The following is a 22,961-nucleotide window of genomic DNA, read 5'->3' on the forward strand; positions in this document are numbered from 1 at the left end:
ACAAGACCACCCACTTGCATAAATTATGGAGCTTAATTTTTTCAAGAATAAAATCCACTACAAAATTCATGGGACCTCACACTTCAAAAAAATCCTAAAAAATCTCAAGCAACACTTGATGATTTTTCTTTTGGAAGCCCGCCTCCATGGGGACCACACCCTTATGATGCCATATTTTTTTAGGTTATTGCTGGATAACTTTCACTCCTGTTAAAATATAAATTCATTCGAATGTGACATTTGCTCATTCATTTAATTTTTTCCCTAATTTCCTCTTTGGTGAAAACATCTATAAGGATGGGTCTCATGGAGGGGGCTTTCTTAAAAATTGAGTGGGTGGTTGGCGAGAGTTTTTGAGAACATTTAAAGGTGAAGGGTCCCATTTTTTAAAATTTGTTTTGGCTTTAAAATTTTACTCCTAAGTTCAAATAAGCTAGTGGTCCCATGAATTTTAGAGTGAATATCAACTTAAACTTTTAAATTTATGGTGTAATTATTCTATTACATTCATAATTAAAATTTTAAAATACTAAATAAATTGTTAGCATGTGGCAAAATGATCTTTAAGGTGATGGGTTATTTCTAGCTCCACCTTATTTTCAAATTGAGAATAATGATTAGAAAGTGGGTGTTCTTATTTTTAAACCTTTAACACCCAAGAAGTTATCATAGAGTGACCCACTCTACAAAAATAGAGCTCATTTGAAGACCATGTCTAAGCACAATATTTAACTAAACACTTTAGCTTGTGGGACACCTATTTTATAATCGATCCAACTATCCTCCATCCACACTGTACAATTGACCAATTTTCAAAAAATTAAAAATTAAAAATATCATGATATGCATAGTTTGTAGTCGACGGTAAAAAAAAAAAGAAGTTCAACTTTGTTTTGTTTTAGTGCATTTTGGATGAAGATTAGTGTTTTATACCTGGTATTTGTTTGTTTTATAAAGGCGGACAAAAAGTCTAACAGCCATTCAAGGCGGACAAAAAGTCAAGTGTGATATTTACTCAAGCTTTGGTGTTTATCAATGACGAAATTCGCGTAAAATATAGCACAACTAAGGAAATTTTCCGTCTTTATTTTTCGATTGCTGATACATTTTGAGAGAATCCTGCTTTGCACATAATGAAGATTGTGCCAGTGCCTTGCTTGGATGACAATTATGCATATCTGTGAGTTATATTATTCTTTGTTAAACATTTACACGGTATGGATATATAGTGTTGCTATGTAACTGTCCTGAAAATTCTTAATACCCCATTTCAAAGGGCTTCACCTATCATGAATTCTAGGTTGCCCTAAAAGTTCTTTAAAAGCTGATTCCAGTTCCGTATGCGTAACAAGTATTGTGCCGTAGACCGTCCTAAATGTCGGCCCGGCTAGTTCATTTCATTTAAATGACAGCACCTTGGTTTTTCCTTTACAGTGTAGAGGGAATAATTAATACTGTGTACAACGTCCAAGACTGTACTAACTTATATTACACAATGTAATGAAACAACTAAGCTGCTACAATTTTGCCCTCTAAACGGAGTTTTATGTACCCAACAAAGATTAATTCGACCAATTCGCAAGGCTTCTAAAGGAGCTGAACTTCCTCCCTGTGTTTCACTAGCCTCAGTATTTCTTGCTTTACATCAACTTTTTATCTTTTGCTGCTCGTTTTCTACAAAGGTGCCCATGCAGCATTTATCTGGAAATAAGCCAGCGCAGACCTCAAGAAAAGATTCACAAGGATGCCCCCTTTCTCCAATCTTATTTGGGTTATATAAGGATAAGTTAGAAGAATAATGGTGATGGGGTTCAGCTAGCTAAATGTGTGATAAAACTACTTTTATATGTGGAAGATTTCATTTCAATTGTTAAAACAGCTGATGATCTGAGGGAACATTTGAAAGCGCTTGATGCTGCTTGTCACTAGGTTGGGATGCAAGTGAACACTAGCAAAATCAAAGTGATGATCTTCTATTTGAAAAGAAATAGGACACATAACACATTTATGTTCGTGTGCAATCCTTTAGGGATTTTAAATGAGTACAAGTATCTAGGGACCGATTTCTACACCAAATTCAAGTGGGAAACATGTCGAGCAAAAAGTATTTAGAGAGGCTGGAAAGTTAATATATTATTTACAAATAGATGCAGAGTTATGGGATTGGATAACCAAGAAGATGCTCTTTGGTTTGTTGGTTACCCTAGTAATCCTTTATGGATGTGAGATTTAGGTCAGTAACATGTAAGATCAGAAATGGAGGCAAGTAGAAAGAATTCATAAACATTTGTATCATCAACCACCTCAAAATTAAAACAGCTCTACCCTATGCGATCTTATCGACATAAACAATCATATTCCCTTTAGAGGCTTCGATAATGGCTCAATTATTAAGCTATCTAAAGAAAACTCAAGGTATGGAAAAACATTGTTGACCTAAATTGATCACAGAGGAAAGACTTGGCAAAAGAAAGCACAAGTGGATGAAAAAATGGAATGTTAATATACATGATTATCTGTATAAAAATGATGGAATAAAAAATTTCATGAAGGAAAAACTTGGGTCTCATATTATCAAAACAAAATGTGCGTGAAAAAGACTACTAATGATTTTATTTAACCCCACGGGAGTTCATGAGGAGAAAGTATACATAGGAGCAATTATCAAATGTAGAGCTAAAATACTCATAGTACAACCTAGGACAAGTTATCACCATCTGAGGTGTGAATTGGGTAGATAGTTGATACCTAAGGAAGAATGGGAGGAGAGAATATGCTTATATTGCAACATGGAAGTGGTAGAGACAGAGTGATATTTTATCATGGAGTACCAACATACAATGGCATCCACTCCAGCTATGACGATATTTTAGAAGCAGACAATTTAAGTATTCTTTTTGAAAAAACACAGCTAGATAGGACAGCAAATTAGGGATCAAAATTCATTGTCAAAGAGTAGACTTAAAGAATAATTTTTCTAGGGGGTTCCATAGGCCACTTGAGCTGCGTGGACGTTATTAAAATCTTTTATTCATTCGTTCAAGCTAAGACATAAGCCCCACCGAGGCTATCTCTTGATTGGAGTTAAAATGGTTGGTTAAAGCCCTGAATGATTTTGTAACATAGGTAGCCCTTAACCATGCCTCTATTTTCCAACTTATGATTGAATTCTTAGGGGTGGAAGAATCTACGTGCCTTATTAACTTGACTATACATTTATACACACTCACACGCCTAACAAAAATTAAAAAACAATGAAGAAAATCCCTGTAATGTAGTTTATGTTAATGTTTAATTCTTTCTATTATTAGTCTAGGAATCTTAATCTATATTGCATGTTTTTTAAATATAAACATATATGAAATATGTATACATGTAAAGATATCTCAAATACATAGGTAAACATTACGAACAATTGCCTGTAATGTAGATCAATAATCCATGCTTATAACATGGTTGTAAGTTGGCAAACTTGGCTGTGGTTACCCCTTAATGGATGACCGACTTGGTAGGTCTGCATGGTGGAGGCATGGTGAGGTTGAATTTGGGCCAATATAATGGCCATAGTGGCAACTGAGTGACAACTTTGGTACTATTCTCACATCTGGTAGTCCTAAGGTGAATAGACACTAGTGGTTTTCATATCTCCAAATTGAGCTTGAAAATAGACATGTGGCTGTAGGTAGAACAAGCTGATGAAAACACACATTTGAAAGGTGGGAGGTAATAGCTAGCCATGCGAGTTGGGAGATCGTATTGCAAATTCATGTTTGCCTGTGGGATGATCTCTTCATCACGATACCATAACTCATGATATACTTGTGATGAGAAAGTCTTTAAATAGACATTGCAATGGCTAGTTGTAGCATTCTATGAAGCCACTCTATTTGATAAATGTGGAGATAAGGTGCTAGGGCTAATATCGATACCCCATGATAATAACTATCATCACCTAAAGTGGAATTTCTCTCACACCATGTGCTTAATATAGGTGCAAATTTCTAGGCATCTCATATGTAAACTACTATGGAATACATTACCCTAAGATTAATCAAAGAGTAATTAGTGAATATTTAATTATATAAACACCCCCTCCCCCCCTTCCCCCCCTTAAGTGCAACTTAGGGTGATGCACTTAAGCTCACAATGCAAGATAGATCCCAGCTACTAGGCTATGGTAGGTTTCATTTAGTATGTAAGAAGTGACAAATGGCCATCCTTGGGAGGTGTCTTAAAAAAGACTCAAATCTATACTCCTGTTGATCCACAACTTGGTGGTCTAGGTTATGAGAATGGTGTTGGATGAAGAGTTCATAAAGATTGATCACCATGACAAAGTACATAGAGATCTCTCTTCCATCTTTTTGGCCTTCCTACTCAATGTGGGCGAACCCAAGGAGATGTCCGATTCTCTATGCCAAGGTGTGTACAAGAAGCAACTTTTGGGAGAGATTGGTGATGTTCTAGAAAATGTAGTTGAGGGAAAAGGCATTTAATTAGCAAAGGACTTCCATGTGGTGAGAAGGTAGGGATGGGAAGTGGAGAAGCACCCTTTGATCACATTTGTACTCCTGAATTTATAGTCCTATAGAAAGATTGCGGTGGAAAGGAGCACTTGTTTCCTGAAAGAGCTATTGGATTTGGAGCGGGAAGATGGGAATGGCTGGTTCTACAAATACCTATTGGATGAATGTTTGATAAATGTGATGAGGCTACAGATGATTGGGAAGTTCGGGTCAAACATGAGCTTGTGGAAGGGGTCTTGGCTGAAGATGTGAAGTTAGAGCTCAGGATCTCTTTGCCTGTGGCCCCATGTGTTCAGAGAAAGGAAAATTTGCATCTAAAGTGGTGGAGCAGAATGGGTAGTATCTCATTGTTTCATGTTCAACCTTTTTGTTGACCAAATGTTTGTTTGGGTCTGTGGCCTCAAGTAGGAAAGTTTTAGATGGCATATTTAGTTTGTAAAGGCTTTATATTTTGTCTTTGGGCCTGTGGGACAGTTTGACAGTCATGGCTTTGTGATGCAAATGGTGTTTTAGTGAAGCCAATAGACTTCGAGTTGAAGAAAGTTCCATTATTTGCATTCATATGTGAAGTTTATGTAAGTTGTTTGTTGAAGATCAGGTTTACATCAGATTTGCAATGATTTTCATCAATCCCTATGGCGTTCATATCAATGTATTTTCAGCTATGCTTGATGTCATATCATTTTCAAGTAGTTTGGTCTGAGAACATTCCACTATCCTTTGCAGATTTTTGATGTAGTTAGAAGCATTTCTGAATCGTATTGTATGTCCAAGTGAGTCTGCTAATTAAATATTAGTTTAGTATTTTGAGAGGTCATTTCCATTTGTATCCCTGTTATACAGCTAATGGTCCCGAGTGTGTAGGTAGAGTTCCAAATGTGTGGTGGTTTACACCAGGACTTGAGGTTGGAGTGTGGGAATTTGTTGCATATCTATGTGCAGTTTGCAAGTGGAGATACTTAGAGGACTTACTGAGCAAAGTTTCTTGAGTTTGTCAACAGATCGTTGAAGACAACTTGCAACTGGACTTGAAATTATATATAAACAGGTCTGTATTGAGGCTTTGTGAGGCCTTGTGTATGGAAAAGAGAAAGGAAAATATTTTTTGTCCCTTTTTGGATTTGAGAAAATCGGAGAGAGATTAGATGAGAGAAGAATTTATAAAGTTTGAGCAGAAGGTGAATGGAATAAGAATAGAGTTGGAAAGAAGAAAACTAGAGGAGAGAAGAAGTAATAGTGATTTTTATTATTCTACTGATGTTTTGAATGTAGAAAAGTAAGAAGATATAACAGGGTATCATGCATGTGACATTGAAGAAAAGGAAGAGGATGAATATGAAGAAATTGATGCACCTGAAGCTGAGGAAGGTCTATTAGAAGTCATAGAGAATGTGGTTAGACAGATTGCAGCAACAAAAGAGAGTTGTTTAGACTTTAGAGGATACAAATGAAGTTTAGAAGGATGACCTACCGGTTCAGGTTGAAGAAGAACGGAATAAACTTATTGCAGGTGGGATAGATGTTGCAGCAAAAATGTAACGAGGTAAAATCCAATTTTGATATTTTCTTTGATAAGGATAAGAATGTAGAAATGGAGAAAGTTTTAACAAAAATAAATCTTCTTGAGAAGGTTGAATTACAGGAGTGCGATGTGGAGGTCAAGGAGTCGTTTTACAATGATTCTTTGTTTGAAAGTAGTGAAGGTAAAGATTTCCTAGTTAGAAAGATTGATTATTTGTTAGAGAATATGGATGATAATCTCAAAATTATTGTTCTAACGCTGTTTTGAATGTGGAAGATCAGTTTACAACAGCAACATGTCTTTTGGAAGGCACAGAGAACAATTACATATCATGTTGAAGTTGCAGTAGTGAATGGAACTTAGGTAATTTTTTTTTGTATATTATAAAGGAGGACATGAATATGATGAGGTTGCAGCAGAAGCGAATACTGAATCATATTTTATTGACTTTGAGCTTGTTATTAGCAAGTTAATTGCAGAGGATTTTGCATGGTGGGTTGAATCTCACAAGATTGGAGGAAAGCTGACTTGTTGAAGAAGAATGCAAATTCCTAGAAGGTGGTTTTGCTGTTGTAGCTTCCTCTTGCAGGTGGTTTTGGTATTGTAATTAGAATTACATGTGTTTTAGTGAAGCCAATAGACTTAGAATTGAAGCAGTGTCATAGTTTACATTCATGCTTAAAGATTATGGGATGTGTTTGTTGAAGATCAGGTTCACATCAGATTTATAATGAATTTGATCAGCCCCAATGGCTGTCATATCAATGTAATATTATTTATGCTTGATGTCATATCGTTTTCAAGTAGCTTGTTGTGACAAAATTCCATTATTCTTGCAGATTTTTGGTGTAGTTTAAAGCAATTCTGAATCGCATTGTATGCCCAAGTGAGTTTTCTGATTTGTGAGTTTATCAAATAAACGAATATGGGATGCCAAATGATGCAATGGAACTAGGTAGTGGGAATGGACAAGGTTCCTAGAATCCTCTTCACTGAAGGTTAAGGAAAAATGAGTGTCCTTGTTAAGCCAATCAGCCCCAAAACACCTATCACAAGTGCTTGATAAGATGGTAATGGTTATCACAACCAACCACTCCTCGGAATCCCCAATCACAAGGAAAACCTATCACAAAGACAACTAATCACTAGTTGCTGTTAAGGGCATCACAAGGCTTATTTGACACAAAACCCCCCCAACACAAATAAGGACCAAGGGTGACTTCCAAGCATGGAAAGGGTCTATTTAGGTCCAAACTAACATGAATCCAACATTAGATTCAAACTATGCAACTTTCATTGGTTAGTTGCTTCACAAACTCAAGACTAGGCTTGTAGCCTTGAACATGGAAAATCACAAACATCTCCTCACAACCCAAAGAAAAGAATCATTGATTTTGATACCCTTTTAGGGTTTATACCACATACTAAAACCTTGGGATCTCAAGAGAAGTATGCAGCAACTGAGTTTTTTAAGGCTCACTTAGGAATGTAGGCAATTAGGCCTCCATTAACAAAGGAAGTACCCTATCCCTTGAGCACAACTTCAATCCAGAAATTGGAACATGAGGGGGATCATGTAAGATGATCACACATTAATTTTCAAGCCTTGAAACCTTCTCTGTAGTGAGTTATGGAAGATGTTGCTACGGATTTCTAGCATGCACATGGATCCTGCATGCCTAGGGCATCAAGTTTCTCTCTCCAGCCTACTTCTTTTGACCTGAAACCAAAAGGAACATAAAATTCATTGTCCTAACTTGGATTCCACCCAGGGCCGTTAATTTCCCATGGTGGAATCTCAAGATATGAGAGAAAATAGATGAAATCCTAGGTAATGGCACAAAATGGGGACAACAACTAGTAAAATGGCAATATCTTGAGTTGTAGAGCGAATTAGAACCTCATTCCAAGTGCAACAGTAAGTAGATTCACCAAGCTATCCAACCATATTAGATATCCGTACTTATATGTTAGAGGGCGTTTGTACAACACGTTTCAGCAACAGATTTTGCAGGAAAACTTGATATTTTTATTGATTTGAAGGAAAAATTACATATCTCTGCCTACCACCCACTTGAAAGGGCTAATGTAGGCCTTCCCAACAGTTATAACAACTATTTGAACCATATATAACTGTTGGGGTTCAATTTACAACATTTAGCAAAAAGTTGCTAAAAAGTTGCTTGACAACTTTTAGCAACTTTGCAATTTTAGTGCATTTTTGCCAAAGTTAACCAAATTGGTTTCTTACTGATCCAATATGGAGAAAAACATGTTGAAACATGAAAAACTAATCTATCCTAAGATTCTAGGCTATTTGACACCTTTGACCATAGTTGATCAAGGGCTTATAGTACGCCAATCTTGGAACTAGGTCTCACAAATGGGTCCAATGAAATAGCCAATATTCCTAAACAATCCTAAGGATTCACAAGACTTCAAAATTAGTCTTTCCATTGCATTTCATGAACATTTATTGGGGTGCTCCTGCACCATCGATGTTCCACCTCTATTGTGAGTTTTCTGATGTGATGTAACATGCTATTTTCCGAAGCCACTTTAAGAATCATATTTTAAAGTAAAACTAGATTTATAACAGAATGACATGATGGTAGTTACATTAGTTACTTCACATGAAAGGGAAGTCCATCAACTTATTACGCTTTGTGAAATTAAAATAGAAACTTGTAACAAACTATTCTAGTTCACATGAAAGGAACTACTATAACTTCCATTTCTAATTACTTTCCAAGTCTATTACGATCATCAGAAATAATGTAATGATATATCTATTTAATCAAGATGATACTAAATTATGAAAATGAAACATACAAAGTAACAAGTACTAGACATGGAGCAGAAGACAGTCACTTTGTTGAGTAAGCTCAGCATCTGGTGAAGAGGAGAAGCATTGACATGGGCTTAACCTCGCAACCATGGACCTTAACTTATTCTCAAACAATCTCAATCAAGAAAGGCCCTCCCTACCCTGGGGTTAGGCTTGGGGCACCATGGTTCTACCACCCGAGTATTCCGGTTTTAGAGTGTTAGCTAAGCAATATACTGAGCGGTGGAAATCCTCCAATAACCTTCCCCGCTGTCAGCTCACACTCTGACCTTTAGTGTTCGCTATGACAAGCATGCCACTAACCTACCTTGGCCAAGGATTTCAGTGGGCTACTAATTCTGTTCGATCACCCACCGCTTGACTTGACAACAAGAAATATATATTGGATAACCATGAGCTGATTAATATTACTTATACAGTTTTTACAATTTAATCACTTTCATTTTTGACTTTCCTTTGTTCTTTCAGGGATGTTTCTCCTCACACCCATTATTGCTTGCCCTTCCGGTCTTGAGGTGTATCCTAGGAGATCTTGAGATCACGTACAAATCAAGTAGTAGATTTAGCATTCAGTATTCTTTAACATCTCAAGCTGGTCTTATCTCAGAGGCATATTAATGATAACTCTATATAAGTCAAGTTGATTATTATGCACAGTAGTATTTGGGTGCTTGCGTATAAATGCTCCATGCACAAGATATGCCATGGGAAAGTAGTTGCGATAATATTTACAGAGATTTCAAAGTCAATTTATGCTAATCGTAGGACTGTATTACCAGCTGCACTCGATGAATATGGCATCAAATGATGTTTTGAAGATTGCATATTAGTTCTTTTGGCAACTTAAATGATCCAGTATCAACAATGAACAATAAATAAATAAATAAATATATATATGTGTGTGTGTGTGTGTGTGTGTGTATGGCAACTTAGCAAGAATGATGATTGCATAACCTAAAGTTAATTGTTTCGCTGCCTAGCCTGGCATTAGAGCACGAACTGTAATGTGATGAAATGCTAACTAGAATTGTTTGTAAATGAAGGTGACAAGCCGAAGCCTTTGCTAGCTTCACTATAGTTGCAGAGCTTCTCGATGAACCCAAATGTAATTATAGACTCGACTCTTGAGGTTGTAAGATGGAATTCTTGTAGAGTATAAGGATTCGAGAACAATAAAAGATAAAGTGTTCGCATGGTTGCAGAGAGAGCAATAAATACAGCATCCCACAAACACATCTCAGTTACAAGAAAGAGGTCGAGGTGGCGGTGTATGGGCAACTATCGGTCAATAAAGAAAGTAACTCCATCGATTTAAATTTTAAGAATTATGAACCGGTATGAAGATGGCAATCAGTCAAACAATATGGAGCCAAAAATAAAGATATACATAAAGGTTATCCTTCCTCATGCTTTTATAATATATTGGCATCATGCTATTTCTGCCACCTCTATTTGTATTATATAAGTGCATAAATTTAATCATGTTATTCTTTTGTATCATTATATTGGTTTATGCACATGTATATATATACATGTAGGTGCAATTAAAAACGTTAAGATAACATGGTGTCAATATATTATATTCAGGTGACTATACAACGATCTCAATATAAAAAGGTAACAAATTTTATGTTATTTTAAATGTTTAATGTTTTTCTTGTATTGTGAATCGACTGGGTAGCTCATGGTCGTCCAAGGAATACTATTGCTTTCCTAGTCATTAAATCCTTGACCGAGATGGTTAGAACCCATAGTTGATGGCCTATTGCTGGACTTTTTGGTCCCCAATCTTTATATATCGTTTAGCACTACTTCCCCCCTTCATCCTCTCGTGCATCCAAGAAGAATTTTCCCACGATAACAACATACTCAATTTAAATCAAGGTAACTAAAATAAAAAACTTATTTCATAATTATCACAACGGCTAACCACCATTTCTACTAAACAACTAACTTTTGTAGAATAATAAATATCCATTTATAGTTAAAAATTGTAACAAACAACTAACAAGTCATCTTTACATGAGCAACAAAAACGATCAACCATAATTTCCATTTCACATGATAGTGACATTCAACTGTTTAACCAATCCAACTGACATTATATGATTATTTTAAATGGACAAAAATTTGGGATGTAACATAGCCTCCCCCTTGTGTTTCATTGCCCCTGATGAAATTTATAAATATAAAAAAACAATATTCCACTTAAATAAATGCTACAAGGTCCTAAGTGACAATTCAACATAAATTTATTTATTGTTCAAGTCCTTTAGAAAAGGTGGGGAAATTTTTGGAAGATCTCATCATAATTTTCCCACATAGCATTTTCCTTGGTATATTGGTCCCATTGGACCTTGCATTGGGTCATGTCCCAGTTATGTAAGTATTCTGAACGACTATTTCTCCCACCCCTAGGTCTTGTAGCTACAAGAGGTTCCGATCAATTCCATGCTCATGATGGGTGACATATTTCTTAAGTTATGATACATGGAATACATCATGCATTTTGGTAAGGGCTGGAGGTAGTGCGATCCTCTAGGCTACCAGGTTTATGACTTCTAACACCTCAAAGGGTCCCATGTATCTTGGGGCTAGCTTGGCGTTCTTCCCAAACTTGATAGCGTTCTTTTGTGGTTTTATTTTTAAAGAACCTTTACTCCCACTAAGAATTCTCGAGGTATCCTTTTTGCATCTGCATAATTCTTTTGTTTGTCGTTTGCCTCTTTTAGTTTCTGACGGATCTGAACTACCTATTCTTCCATCTCTAATAGCATCTCAGGCCCAATGATGATTCTGTCTTCGATTCGGTTCCAACTTACAGGGGTTTTGCACTTACGACCATATAGGGCCTCAAAAGGTGCCATCTTGATAGCAAACTGGTAAGAATTTTAATAAGCGAACTCTACTAAGGGAAGATACATTTCCCACTGGAATTGTCGAACCATGCAATATACTGATTTACTCTTTCTATTTGGCCATCGATCTCAAGGTGATAGGAGGAACCGATGTTTAGCTTGGCTCCCAAAGCTGAAAACAAGGTTTGCCAAAACTTGGATATTACTTTGGCATCTCTTTTGGATATAATCTTCTCTGGTACTTTGTGGAGTAAAAAAAATTCGCTGACAAATTTGTGAGCTATCTTTGGTGCTCCATCTGTTAAATGTCTTGGTATGAAATGAGCCACCTTGGTTAATCTATCCACAACCACTAAGATGGTGTTGTGTCTCTTCCAGGTCATGGGTAATCCTTGAATACAATCCATGGAATTATTTGCCACTTCCATTCTGAAGCCTCATTTGGATGCAATAGCCTAGCTAGATAACAATGCTCTGCCTTGACCCCCTGACACTCGAGGCATCGTGCCACGTATTCTTCTATTTCTCTTTTCATCCCTTTTCACAAATATAAAGGTTTCACATTTGCCAACATCTTGGTCACCCCAAGATGTCCAAAATATGGAGTAGTATGGTTTTCTCCTAAAATCATCCTTCGAATTTATGAGTTCTTAGGAATATACATCCTACCCTTGTATGTCAAGAGTCTGTCCTTTTCTAGTTGGTAATCTCCGTTTCTGGGGTCTTGAGGGTCCCTTTGAAGTGCTTGGCTAACCTAGTTATAAAAGTCGGCATTGGGTAGATGTTGTAGTACTTGCTCCCCGAGTCCAATATTTATTGTTACTGTAGCTGATATATGCCTTCGCTGGCTTAAGGCATCTACTACCTTATTTTCCTTGCCTATAATATAATTGATCTCGAAGTCATAGTCTGCTAAAAACTCTAGCCATCTTCTTTGATGAGAATTTAAGTTAGGCTGAGTGAATATATATTTTAGTCCTTGATGGTCTGGCCGGAGTTCAAATGGCTTCCTTATTAGATAGTGTCTCCACATCTAAAGAGCATGAACAGTGGTTGCTAATTCTAGGTCGTGCGGGGCATAATTTTAGTCATAATTCTTCAATTTCCTGGATTCATTGGCAATAACTCAATCTTCTTGCATTAGTACGCCTCCTAACCCCTCTCGAGATGCATCTGTTATAACTACAAATTGACCTTGTGGATTAGGTACATTAAATATTGGGCGGTAGTTAATTTTCCTTTAGATATTCAAAGGCTGCTTGACATTTTTTAGTCCAAATAAACTTCTTTCCCTTCCTTTGGAGTGAGGTGATGGGATATGCTATTCTAGAGAAATCTCTGACAAATTTCCTGTAAAATCCAATTAAATTCATGAAGCTCCTGACCTCTGACACATTCTTAGGCACTAACCAATTGCCTTGATCTTGGTGGGATATACGACTATCCCTTGACCTGATATAATGTGGCCTAAATACTGAATCTCCTTTTGATAAAAGGAACACTTGGATAGTTTCCCATATAGTTTATGCTTCCGTAGCCTCTGCAAGACTATCTCTCAATGTTTTTGATGTTCTTCCTCATTTTGGGAGTAGATGAGAATATCATTAAAAAAAACTAACACAAATTTATCCAAACAGCCCTGGAAAATATTGTTCATAAGGTTCATGAAGGCTATCGGGGCATTGGTTACTCCGAAGGGTAGTACTATGAATTCATAGTGGCTATACCGGGTTCTAAAAGCAGTTTTGTGAATGTCCTCTTCCTTGATCCGAAGCTGATGATATCCAGACCTTAGATTGATTCTTGGAAAATATAGTTGCTCCTGTCATTTGATCGAATAGGTCATCAATCCTAGGGAGCAATTACTTATTCTTAATGGTGACCTTGTTAAGCATTCTATAATCTATGCACAACCTTATAGTCCCATCCTTCTTGACAAATAACACTTGAGCTCCCCAAGTTGAAACACTGGGTCAAGTAAGTTTCTTATCCATTATTTCGGTAGTGGTCTTTTGCTAAGGTGCTCTTGATATGGGCTTTGCCTCGGGTACCAAATCTATGGTAAAATTAAATATTCTGGATGGAGGTAGGCCAGGGAGCTCTTCTAGAAACACATCCTGGAATTTCCTAAGATATGGATACTTGTCCTTGAAGGATTCTTTCAAATTCTCTCCGATTTCCCCATCTTCTAAATTGTAGTCATCCTAATAAGTAGTTTCTACAAGTTCCCTCAAGTCTTCTATCTTTAAATTAAAATACATATTATACATGAACTGTTAGAGTAATTAGTTGTTCGCACTTATTAATTAAATCACTTTGGTTTAATTAATTAAGTTGCCTATTACTCTTGTTTTCTTAAGCTATCTTGTAGGTGCATATAATTAATATTTTATTAATTATATTGTGCAACCTAGCTTTTTTTAGGATTTAGTTTCCCTTTTCGGGTTTCGTGATTCCTTTATAAGGATTCACCTCTTTGTAATTATAATTCCATTTGAATTCACTTATTGGATTATATGAGATGTTTTCTCTTTGCATGTTCATAAGATGGATCTGGCATTTTGGCCTCCATGATTTTTTTCGTGCTTCTGTTCTTTGCTTCATCCATGTGACAGGGTTATGCATGCAGGTGTTCTTGGGAGATTAGTTTTTCACCTAATCTAACATGGTATCAGAGCAAGCTTGCTGCTCGCTGTTCGTGGTTTGTTGAAGCATTTCAGAAGCTGCATTTTTCAAGGGTTTCGGAAGCTTTTTATGTGGATTTAGGGGGGACCTTTTTTTTCTGGTCACTTTGGGCTCAAACGGACATCACTGTTGTGCTCAGAGTGCCCAAAAACCCCAGAATCCATATAAAATTTATCCATTTTGGACACTGTTGGTCTGGGAGGCAATTTTTTTTTTGTTCGACAGGGCCGTACGACCCTCTGCACGTAGTACGAGGCGTCAAAAATTAAAAAAATTGCAAAAAAAATATAAAAGTGCAGTTTTTTTTACTGCCGCGGTTAGTTAACCGTAGCGAAACTGTTGCGGTCACTGCTGGCGGTTACTGCCCAGTGGCCCGTAGCGACTTCGTGGCGGCTCCGCCCCGCGACGGCCCGCCTCTCTCCCGCCGCTCGGCCGCTGCTCCACCGGCGGTGGGGGGGATTTTTGTTTTTTAATTTTTTTTATTAATTTTTTTTTTTTCTTGCATTTAGAGGCCCTGTCGGTTTTCCTTCCGTAACTTGAGCATGCGGACGTATTTTTTCGATCCGAAAAATGTGTCGGAAAGCTGGTTCTGAGACGGAGATGATGGTACAGGTGTTTTTGATTTTTGTTGCAGTTTGGTTGCCTGTTTTGGCAGTCAAAGCCAGATGTTCTATTTTGCCTTCCAGGAGCCATATCTCGCTCATTCAGACTCTTTTCTGGGCTTTCCAGATATCGTTGGAAAGCTGGTTCTGTGAGTTATTCAGTTGCAGAGGTCTTTTATCCAGATTCTGCTCTAGGTTCTTTCTCCTCCGAGTTTTGCACTTTCGCACTTTGGCGGATTACTTGGATTCAACAGGTCCTGGAATCTCTTCTTCTGTTCTTTTGGCTCACTCTTCTTTCTGACTTCTGAGCATTGTATGCTTCTATTCTGTTGCATTCTTTTTTCTGTAAACGCACTGAGATAAAGTACCTGCTTTTGCATATCTGGGATCTTGTACGCCTTGTGTTTGTTTGTACTCGCACTCAGTTATAAAGTGCCATGGGGGGTCATGATGTTTTGCCATTTTGTGCTCATCCACCTTTGTCAAGTGAATTTTTCTTCCACGACATTAGCCCATGCAGTGTCGGTGACACCGCCCTTTATCCTGTGCTTGTACTTCTATTGCACTGTTGGTGTTCCTGATTCTTCTTCTTGCAGATGTTTTTGGCATTGCATTTCAGTGTTCTTGTCGCCCCTCTCCCTGTTCAACATTATGGGGGGGTTCACCTGTTGGCTTCATTGCTTCCTTGGTTCAGTTGAGTGATCTACGTATTCAGTTTTTGTTCCTATGTACTAGGCGGATGCAGTGGCTAGGCACCTATGCATTTCGGTGAGATGTTTCATCTACTATATAAACACTCATTCATTCCTACTTTTGGAGGTCACCTCTTTGATTGATTAGCTCTTCAGACTTTGTCTTCTCTACCTGGTCATGCACTATTTCAGTGGGGGTTCCAGCAGTTTCTTCTGACAGTGTTTGCAGCTTCATGCTTCAGAGATGCTTCATGCTCTTTCTTGTTCCTTTCTTTGGGACATTTCCTAGATTGAAAGCTTTGTTTCCTTCATCTAGTTCTTTTCCTTATATTGGGTACCTGATCAGGCCTTGTTGTCGGGACCCATTGTTTCTTGCTTTCTTAGCTGTGCTAGGTTAGCTTACCTCCTGAGCTTCGCTTAAGGGGGGGTGTTAGAGTAATTAGTTGTTCACACTTATTAATTAAATCACTTTGGTTTAATTAATTAAGTTGCCTATTACTCTTGTTTTCTTAAGCTATCTTGTAGGTGCATATAATTAATATTTTATTAATTATATTGTGCAACCTAGCTTTTTTTAGGATTTAGTTTCCCTTTTCGAGTTTCGTGATTCCTTTATAAGGATTCACCTCTTTGTAATTATAATTCCATTTGAATTCACTTATTGGATTATATGAGATGTTTTCTCTTTGCATGTTCATAAGATGGATTTGGCATTTTGGCCTCCATTATTTTCTTCGTGCTTTTGTTCTTTGCTTCATCCATGTGACAGGGTTATGCATGCAGGTGTTCTTGGGAGATTAGTTTTTCACCTAATCTAACATGAACACGAAAATGTATAAGACCAATTAGAACAAATAATCTAGATGAGAAGAACAAATAAATTATAAGAATTATACAAACATGGACACAATGAGAGCCAAAATGTTGTAATGTTATCAAAAGGAATTTTTTATAAGAATAATGGATACATCATGACAATGAAATGGTCTAAAAGTGCATTTTGTGTAAAACATGGCAACACATGATCTCTCATTTGCAATACAAAACAATGATACCCAAAAATATGTGATTCCCCTTTCATAAGTACTCAATCTCAGATCAAAAAGTAATAGTAAACTCTTCAATGCCATTGTGCTGTTGTCCATTGGCCTCTAATCCACTCTTGTCCTAGACGTAATTGAGCACACGAATATGGTTTCAGAGTATGACTATCAGGGAAATACACTTCAAAGAACTCTTCATGACTAAGTGGTGAAACAAATCTATCAGAAGTCACTCCCCTCCACCAGCAAACATGATAATGCTTCAACGCCAAACCCAAGTGGTATATGCCGAGGCAACCTCATCATAGGTGGAATAGGTCTCATATATTCTAAAAACACTTACTCAATAAGGTGTTCTCAACCCCATTCATGTTAATGAAGTGATCGTATTGAACATAAAACTTTGTTTTTTCAGTATTACTAACAATTCCTAGAAGCCATGCCCCCTCATATCCCTTCCCATCACAACTGACTTTCACTTTCATTCCCATTTGGACATCCATTTTTTATGCCTTATGTATGATTAGAAACAAATAAACAATGTCAAACCATAAATTGAAAGATATAATCAAATCCATATAAAAAATTATTCAATTAATAATCAAATAATTCAAATCGAAATGAATATGGAGGCATTGCCCTAGAGATTTAAATAATTTAAAAGATAAGTATAGCTATATTAAATAATTTTTTTACATCTAATATTTAAAGCAAACTGTTAAAATATAAACTAAATTGAATAATTTAATACTAAATGTAATATTTAAATCGAAGTATAGTGTAATTGGCAACAATCATTCGTGAATAAATAATGTGGTCAACCAAGCTCAATGTACCGAAATATCCTCATACAAAATATAGACCAGACATCATCATATAACATCATGTTACATCATCTTAGAGCCATCATGTATATGTGATCATCACTGACAAATATAAATTACTATCCACATCAGTAGTGATATATATGATCAAATTAATATGACTGTAACTCGGTGCATCACATGAATGCCAATATAAAGAATAATATACAGTCACAAAAAATATCAACACTATAGCTCAGATTGAAATAATGCAATGACGGAATGCAACCATGCTAGGCACTGCAGCTGGCCCCCATACAGTTAGTTAATTGCCATTGAAGTCTCTATGCTAAAGCATCATATTCCAAACAAATAAAAACATAAAAACCATACATCTTAATTCATTTAAATGTAGAAGAACGAAAAATAAAACAAGAGTTTGTAGAAGAAGCAATGGAGCAAGAAGCCCAAAAATGTACCTCCAATCCAAGAAAGTTCTTCCACAATCCGTTTCATGTGCCACCATAAAACATTTTCACACCATCCTTAAGCATGAAGAAAACAAAATTAATCAATGAATTCAGATATATTTGTATTCAGAAAATCGTCTTATTAATAAGACTTTACAATTTTTCCTAGGTTGAAGTTGACAGATTTGCAAAGGACTTAATCATTCCATGATATACTTTCCCTTTTCCATGATATACTTTCCCTTCCAACTAAGGCCTTCATATGTTTGATGAATTGTTGAGCATACGATGTTAATGTGAAAAGAATCATAAACAAGTGGATGCTAATGTGAAAACAAATAATAATCAAGCCTTAATCACATCATTCCCAGGCAGCCATGTTTTATGAAAGGAGAGCTATTAGAAGAGACACCTCTTTATGAAGAAGGATGTCCTTTGCAAAAGGTTGTGACCCTACACCTCCTCTTAAAGGCTATATAAGGCATATTCTCATTTGGAGGGAAGGGGGAGAAAGACACAGAAATCGGGTTTGGAATTACGGTAGAAACAACAGTTAATTTAGAAAGGAGGCTACTTTATGAAATATTCTTAGTAAATTTTGTGACTCTAGGTTTCCCTTGAGGGTTATAAAGGAGGACCTACTCTTTGAGAAAAGGAGGAAGGAAGAAATTAAGAAGACCAGATCTGATGTATAAATTTATACAATCTGCATTCAATAAACCAGTGATCTAGGAAGTAATTGATATGCAATGTGATTATTTAATATCTTAGTTACTTGGGTTCACTGTTTTGGCCCAAGAACCCTACTTGGGTTCGAATCAGTTCGAAATACTGGTCTGGCTCGACCCAGGTTCGATCAGGGTTTGATTTTCCTTGGGCCGGTTCGGAGCTGCAGTCCAAAATTTGAACCCGGGCGAATTGTGGCTGCCCAGATTTAATTTGGGACAAATTTGGGCGAATTTTATATTTTTTGAGTTCTGGTTGCCTTGAAAAGTGAATGTAATTAGGTTATTTTGGTTTCTAACATCATTTGTGGTGTGCAAATAGGTGATTTTGTGAGCAAATAGGTGATTGTGCAAGGCGGAGTTTACGTCTTATGATTTTATGATACTCTATGCTTCTAGGCTTCATAAATATGTATATATATATATATATATATATATTTTTTTTTTTTTTTTACATGTTTTTGTATGAACGAACCTAAAACCCTTTCTAGAATCATGCCGTACTGGCAAACTGGTTCTGCAAACTTGTATTTCAAATTGAACTTTAACTGCTAACTAAGTTTAATATATATTCTATTACGTATTTTAATTTAAGATTCTAATGGAATTATTAATCTATTTAGACTCTATTTCATTATTAATTTAATAGTTTTAGTTTTCCTACAAACAATCATGTATGAATCAGTAAGCATTATAAGGAGTGTAGCCGACAGTTACCCGCATTGTAAGTAGACCGCCTTGAGTTGGATGAAATTGTCTTGGTTGGACATTCTTACTACATGTGAGGCCAAGGGGTCGAATTGTCTTGGCTGGATGTTCTACACCCTTGGACTTAGTTGCGGCAAACAATCTCTAAAGTCCAAACAACCTATCATGCTGTCCCCAATTCATAGTATGGTTGATTATTGGAAGAGAAATTAAAGAGTTCAATTGAAATTACTTAATTTGGATATAGAATACGATTTGATAGTAGTGCAATTGATTTAAACTAATTTATAAGTTATTGGAAACCTTATCCTTCTGGAAATAATTGACTGGAAATAATTGACCTTACACATTCATTACATTTCAAATGTTGACTAACATTATTTGTAGAGTTTAAACCAAAGTTTATGTTAGAAAGACAATTGTTGATTGGTAATTTTGTATTCTAGTGAACTATATGACTTATTCTAATTGAACCTTTGATTTTAGTTCAAGATAAGCATATCCCAAAAGGGGACATTAAAATTTGTTTGGAAACAAATGGGCACCCTTGCACATATGTAGGAATAGCATTCCATCCACATTGGCAAACTTCAATAAGAAATCTTGAGCTTTAGTTGTGAAATGATAAGTGTAAGAATTTGCCTAAGGCAATGGATGTAATGCCAAGATCTAGAAGCTCAAGACATAGCACAAATAAGAGAGACTATGATGATTAAATGAATAATTCAATAATAAAAAAATGATAATAGATGAATACATCATAGATGTGCCTCAATATATAGACAATGAATGATAATTAGGAGTGATGCAAGTGGTAAGCTATCAACTAGACAAGGTGTAAGTGCATGTCCACAAAGATGGATCATCCTCCATTGTGCAATAAAGTATGTGTAACATGTGCAACAATGAGAGGATGATATGTGATAAGAACACAAAGGTGGAGTTCATAAACAATGAGGTGTGAGACAACAAATATGTGCAAGTGTGGATTTCTCCTTCACCATGTGCTAAAATAAAATGCAAATTCCTAGGTGTATCAATGACAACTAATATGGAAATGCACTATCCTAGATAAACTTAAGTAAAGTGTAATTAGTAAATACTTAATTACAGAAACACCCCTGTTAAGTGCAACTTAGGGGAATGCACTTAAGATTACAAAAGCTAGATGACAATGCAAGATGGGTCTTGACTACTAGGCCATGTTAGGCACCCTTGTACAAATTGCAAGTGCAAAAGAAATGCAATGCAATCTCTCATAAAGTGGAGAAAGATGGTAAACCTCATGGGAAAAACCCCCCTCCAAAAAGAGAGATAAGTCAATAATAAAAAATGAGAGAGAAGAACACCTCACGTGAATAAAAGATCCCTCCCCAATAAGAGAGAATAGAGAAGTGAAATGACCCCCCCGGTGAAATATCTCTCACCCCCAAGAGATCTCACAAATGAAGATACTTGATCTTAGTGAAGGGTTTGGTGAAGATGTCTACAATCTGCTTTGTTGTAGGACAATACCACAATTCAATGACCTGCTCCTGTATCATCTCTCAGATGGAGTGCATATGAACCTCAATGTGTTTTGTCCCTTGATGCTAAACTTGATGTTTTGAGATCTCTATAGCACTTCGATTATCACAATGAATTACTGTAGGTTGTGGAATGATGAAATCAAACTCCTTTAGAATATGCTGTAGCCAAATAGCCTATGTAGCTGCATTAACAACCCCTCAATACTTGGCCTCAATCGAAGAAAGAGCACTAGAATTCTTCTTCTAACTCTGGCAACAAATGGTGCCGAAACTAAGATGAAATATGTAAGCTGAAGTAGACTTGTGACCATCAAGATCGCCTACATTATCTGAGTCTGTGTATCCAACCAATTGAAGTCCAATACTTGTTGCATAGTGAATGCCACGTGTATGTAGTGCAAGATGTGTTTGTCTGCCTTCCAATTAAGTTCGCGTGGCTCTTTCCTGAAGCAAGAAACCATGCCAACAACATAAGCTATGTTAGAGTGTGTATGTGTCAAGTAGATGAGACTTGCAACAAGTTGTCTATATAATGTAGCATCAACAAGTGGTGTGGTACACTAGCCTCTAACTTGACACGTGAAAAAAAGGGAGTGGGTGCAACCTTGCAATCACTCATGTGAAGCCAATCAAATAAATGATTACTTAGGCCGAGAGAGTGTGATCCCTATTGAGGACCGTGTGATCTCAATGACAAGAAAATAGTGAAGTAAACCCAAGTCTATCATAAAAAAACTTCTTGCAAAGAACACTTGACATTGTCAGTGATGGATGAAGTACTCCCTCTAATGAGCAAGTCATCAACATAAAGCACAAGCATCAAGTGTGTCATATCCCTTTGAAGAATGTAGACATTCGAATCTGAATGACACTTGGTGAATCCTATTGAGTGAAGAAAGGAATCCATCTTGACATACCAAGCCCTAGGAGCTTGTTAAAGTCCATAGATAGACTTCCTCAACCTACAAACTGTAGAAGTATCCTATATGAATCCCTCTGGCTGCTCCATATAAATCAAGTCAAGAAGATCCCCATGTAGAAATGCACTCTTCACATCCATCTAATGTACAACCCAACCATGAGTTGCGAGAATAGCAAGTGTCAAATGAATGGAGTTCATCTTAGCAACTGGTGCAAATGTCTCAATATAGTCAACACCAAGAACTTACAAGAAACCTTTTGCAATAAGTCTAGCCTTATGCTTGTCCACACTTCCATCCATTGCAAAATTGGTCTGATAGATCCACTTACAACGAACCAACTTTCTTCCTGTAGGAAGAGGAACTAAGTCCCAAGTGTTATTTCTCATCAAAGAGTTATATTCTTCCTCCATAGCTTTGTCCTACTCAGGATCCCTTGATGCTTCCTTAAATGACTGTGGATTTGAAACAATTGCTATATAAGCATGTGGTAATGATTCATGTTGTGTCCTTGTCCTCCCAGTGTTTGAAGGATTCCCCATAAATGAACCTGCTGAATCAAGTGTTTGTGGTGCCCAATGAGGTCTAGTGGAAGAAGAAGATGAAGAAGGAATATCCTCAACTGTTTGTTGAACCTGCAAAGCTGGTGGTCTGTGAGTCAGATTTGAAGGAGTTTCATCTTCCAAGTCACTATCATCACTATCACTTTCCATGAAGGAGTAAGGAGGAGGAGTTGAAGAAGCCAAGCTAGGACAATTCTCTTCAAAGTGCACACTCCTCTCATAGAAAATCTCATGTGTCTCAAGATCCATAAGTTTGTATGCCTTAAGAGTCTCAACATAACCAACAAATATGCAAGGTCTACTTTGTAGTTCCAATGCCTTATGTTTCTATAGAGGTATTCTTGCCCAAGCTGGAAAACCAAACACTCTAAAATGTTTCACAACTGGTTTTCTTCCACACCAAGCCTCAAAAGGAGTAACTCCATCCAAGGCCTTATGAGTACTTCTATTTTGGATGTGATTGGCAT

At 36.7% G+C, this 22,961-nt stretch overlaps 1 protein-coding gene across 1 annotated transcript in view; it reads left to right on the top strand.

The window, feature by feature from the left end:
* The first annotated feature begins 1,058 nt into the window (after positions 1-1,058).
* Positions 1,059-22,961, top strand: part of GLY2 (Metallo-hydrolase/oxidoreductase superfamily protein) — a 129,907-nt gene continuing 108,004 nt past the window's right edge. Inside the window, exon 1 of the mRNA XM_089831237.1 lies at positions 1,059-1,180. Within this exon, the coding sequence (XP_089687363.1) occupies positions 1,134-1,180 (47 nt within the window). The 5' untranslated portion in view covers positions 1,059-1,133. The remainder of the gene's footprint in view (positions 1,181-22,961) is intronic.

The sequence above is a fragment of the Cupressus sempervirens genome, chromosome 5 (assembly GCF_028749045.1).
Source record: "Cupressus sempervirens isolate cs-2001-9-10 chromosome 5, ASM2874904v1, whole genome shotgun sequence".
NCBI classification, from domain to species: Eukaryota; Viridiplantae; Streptophyta; class Pinopsida; order Cupressales; family Cupressaceae; genus Cupressus; species Cupressus sempervirens.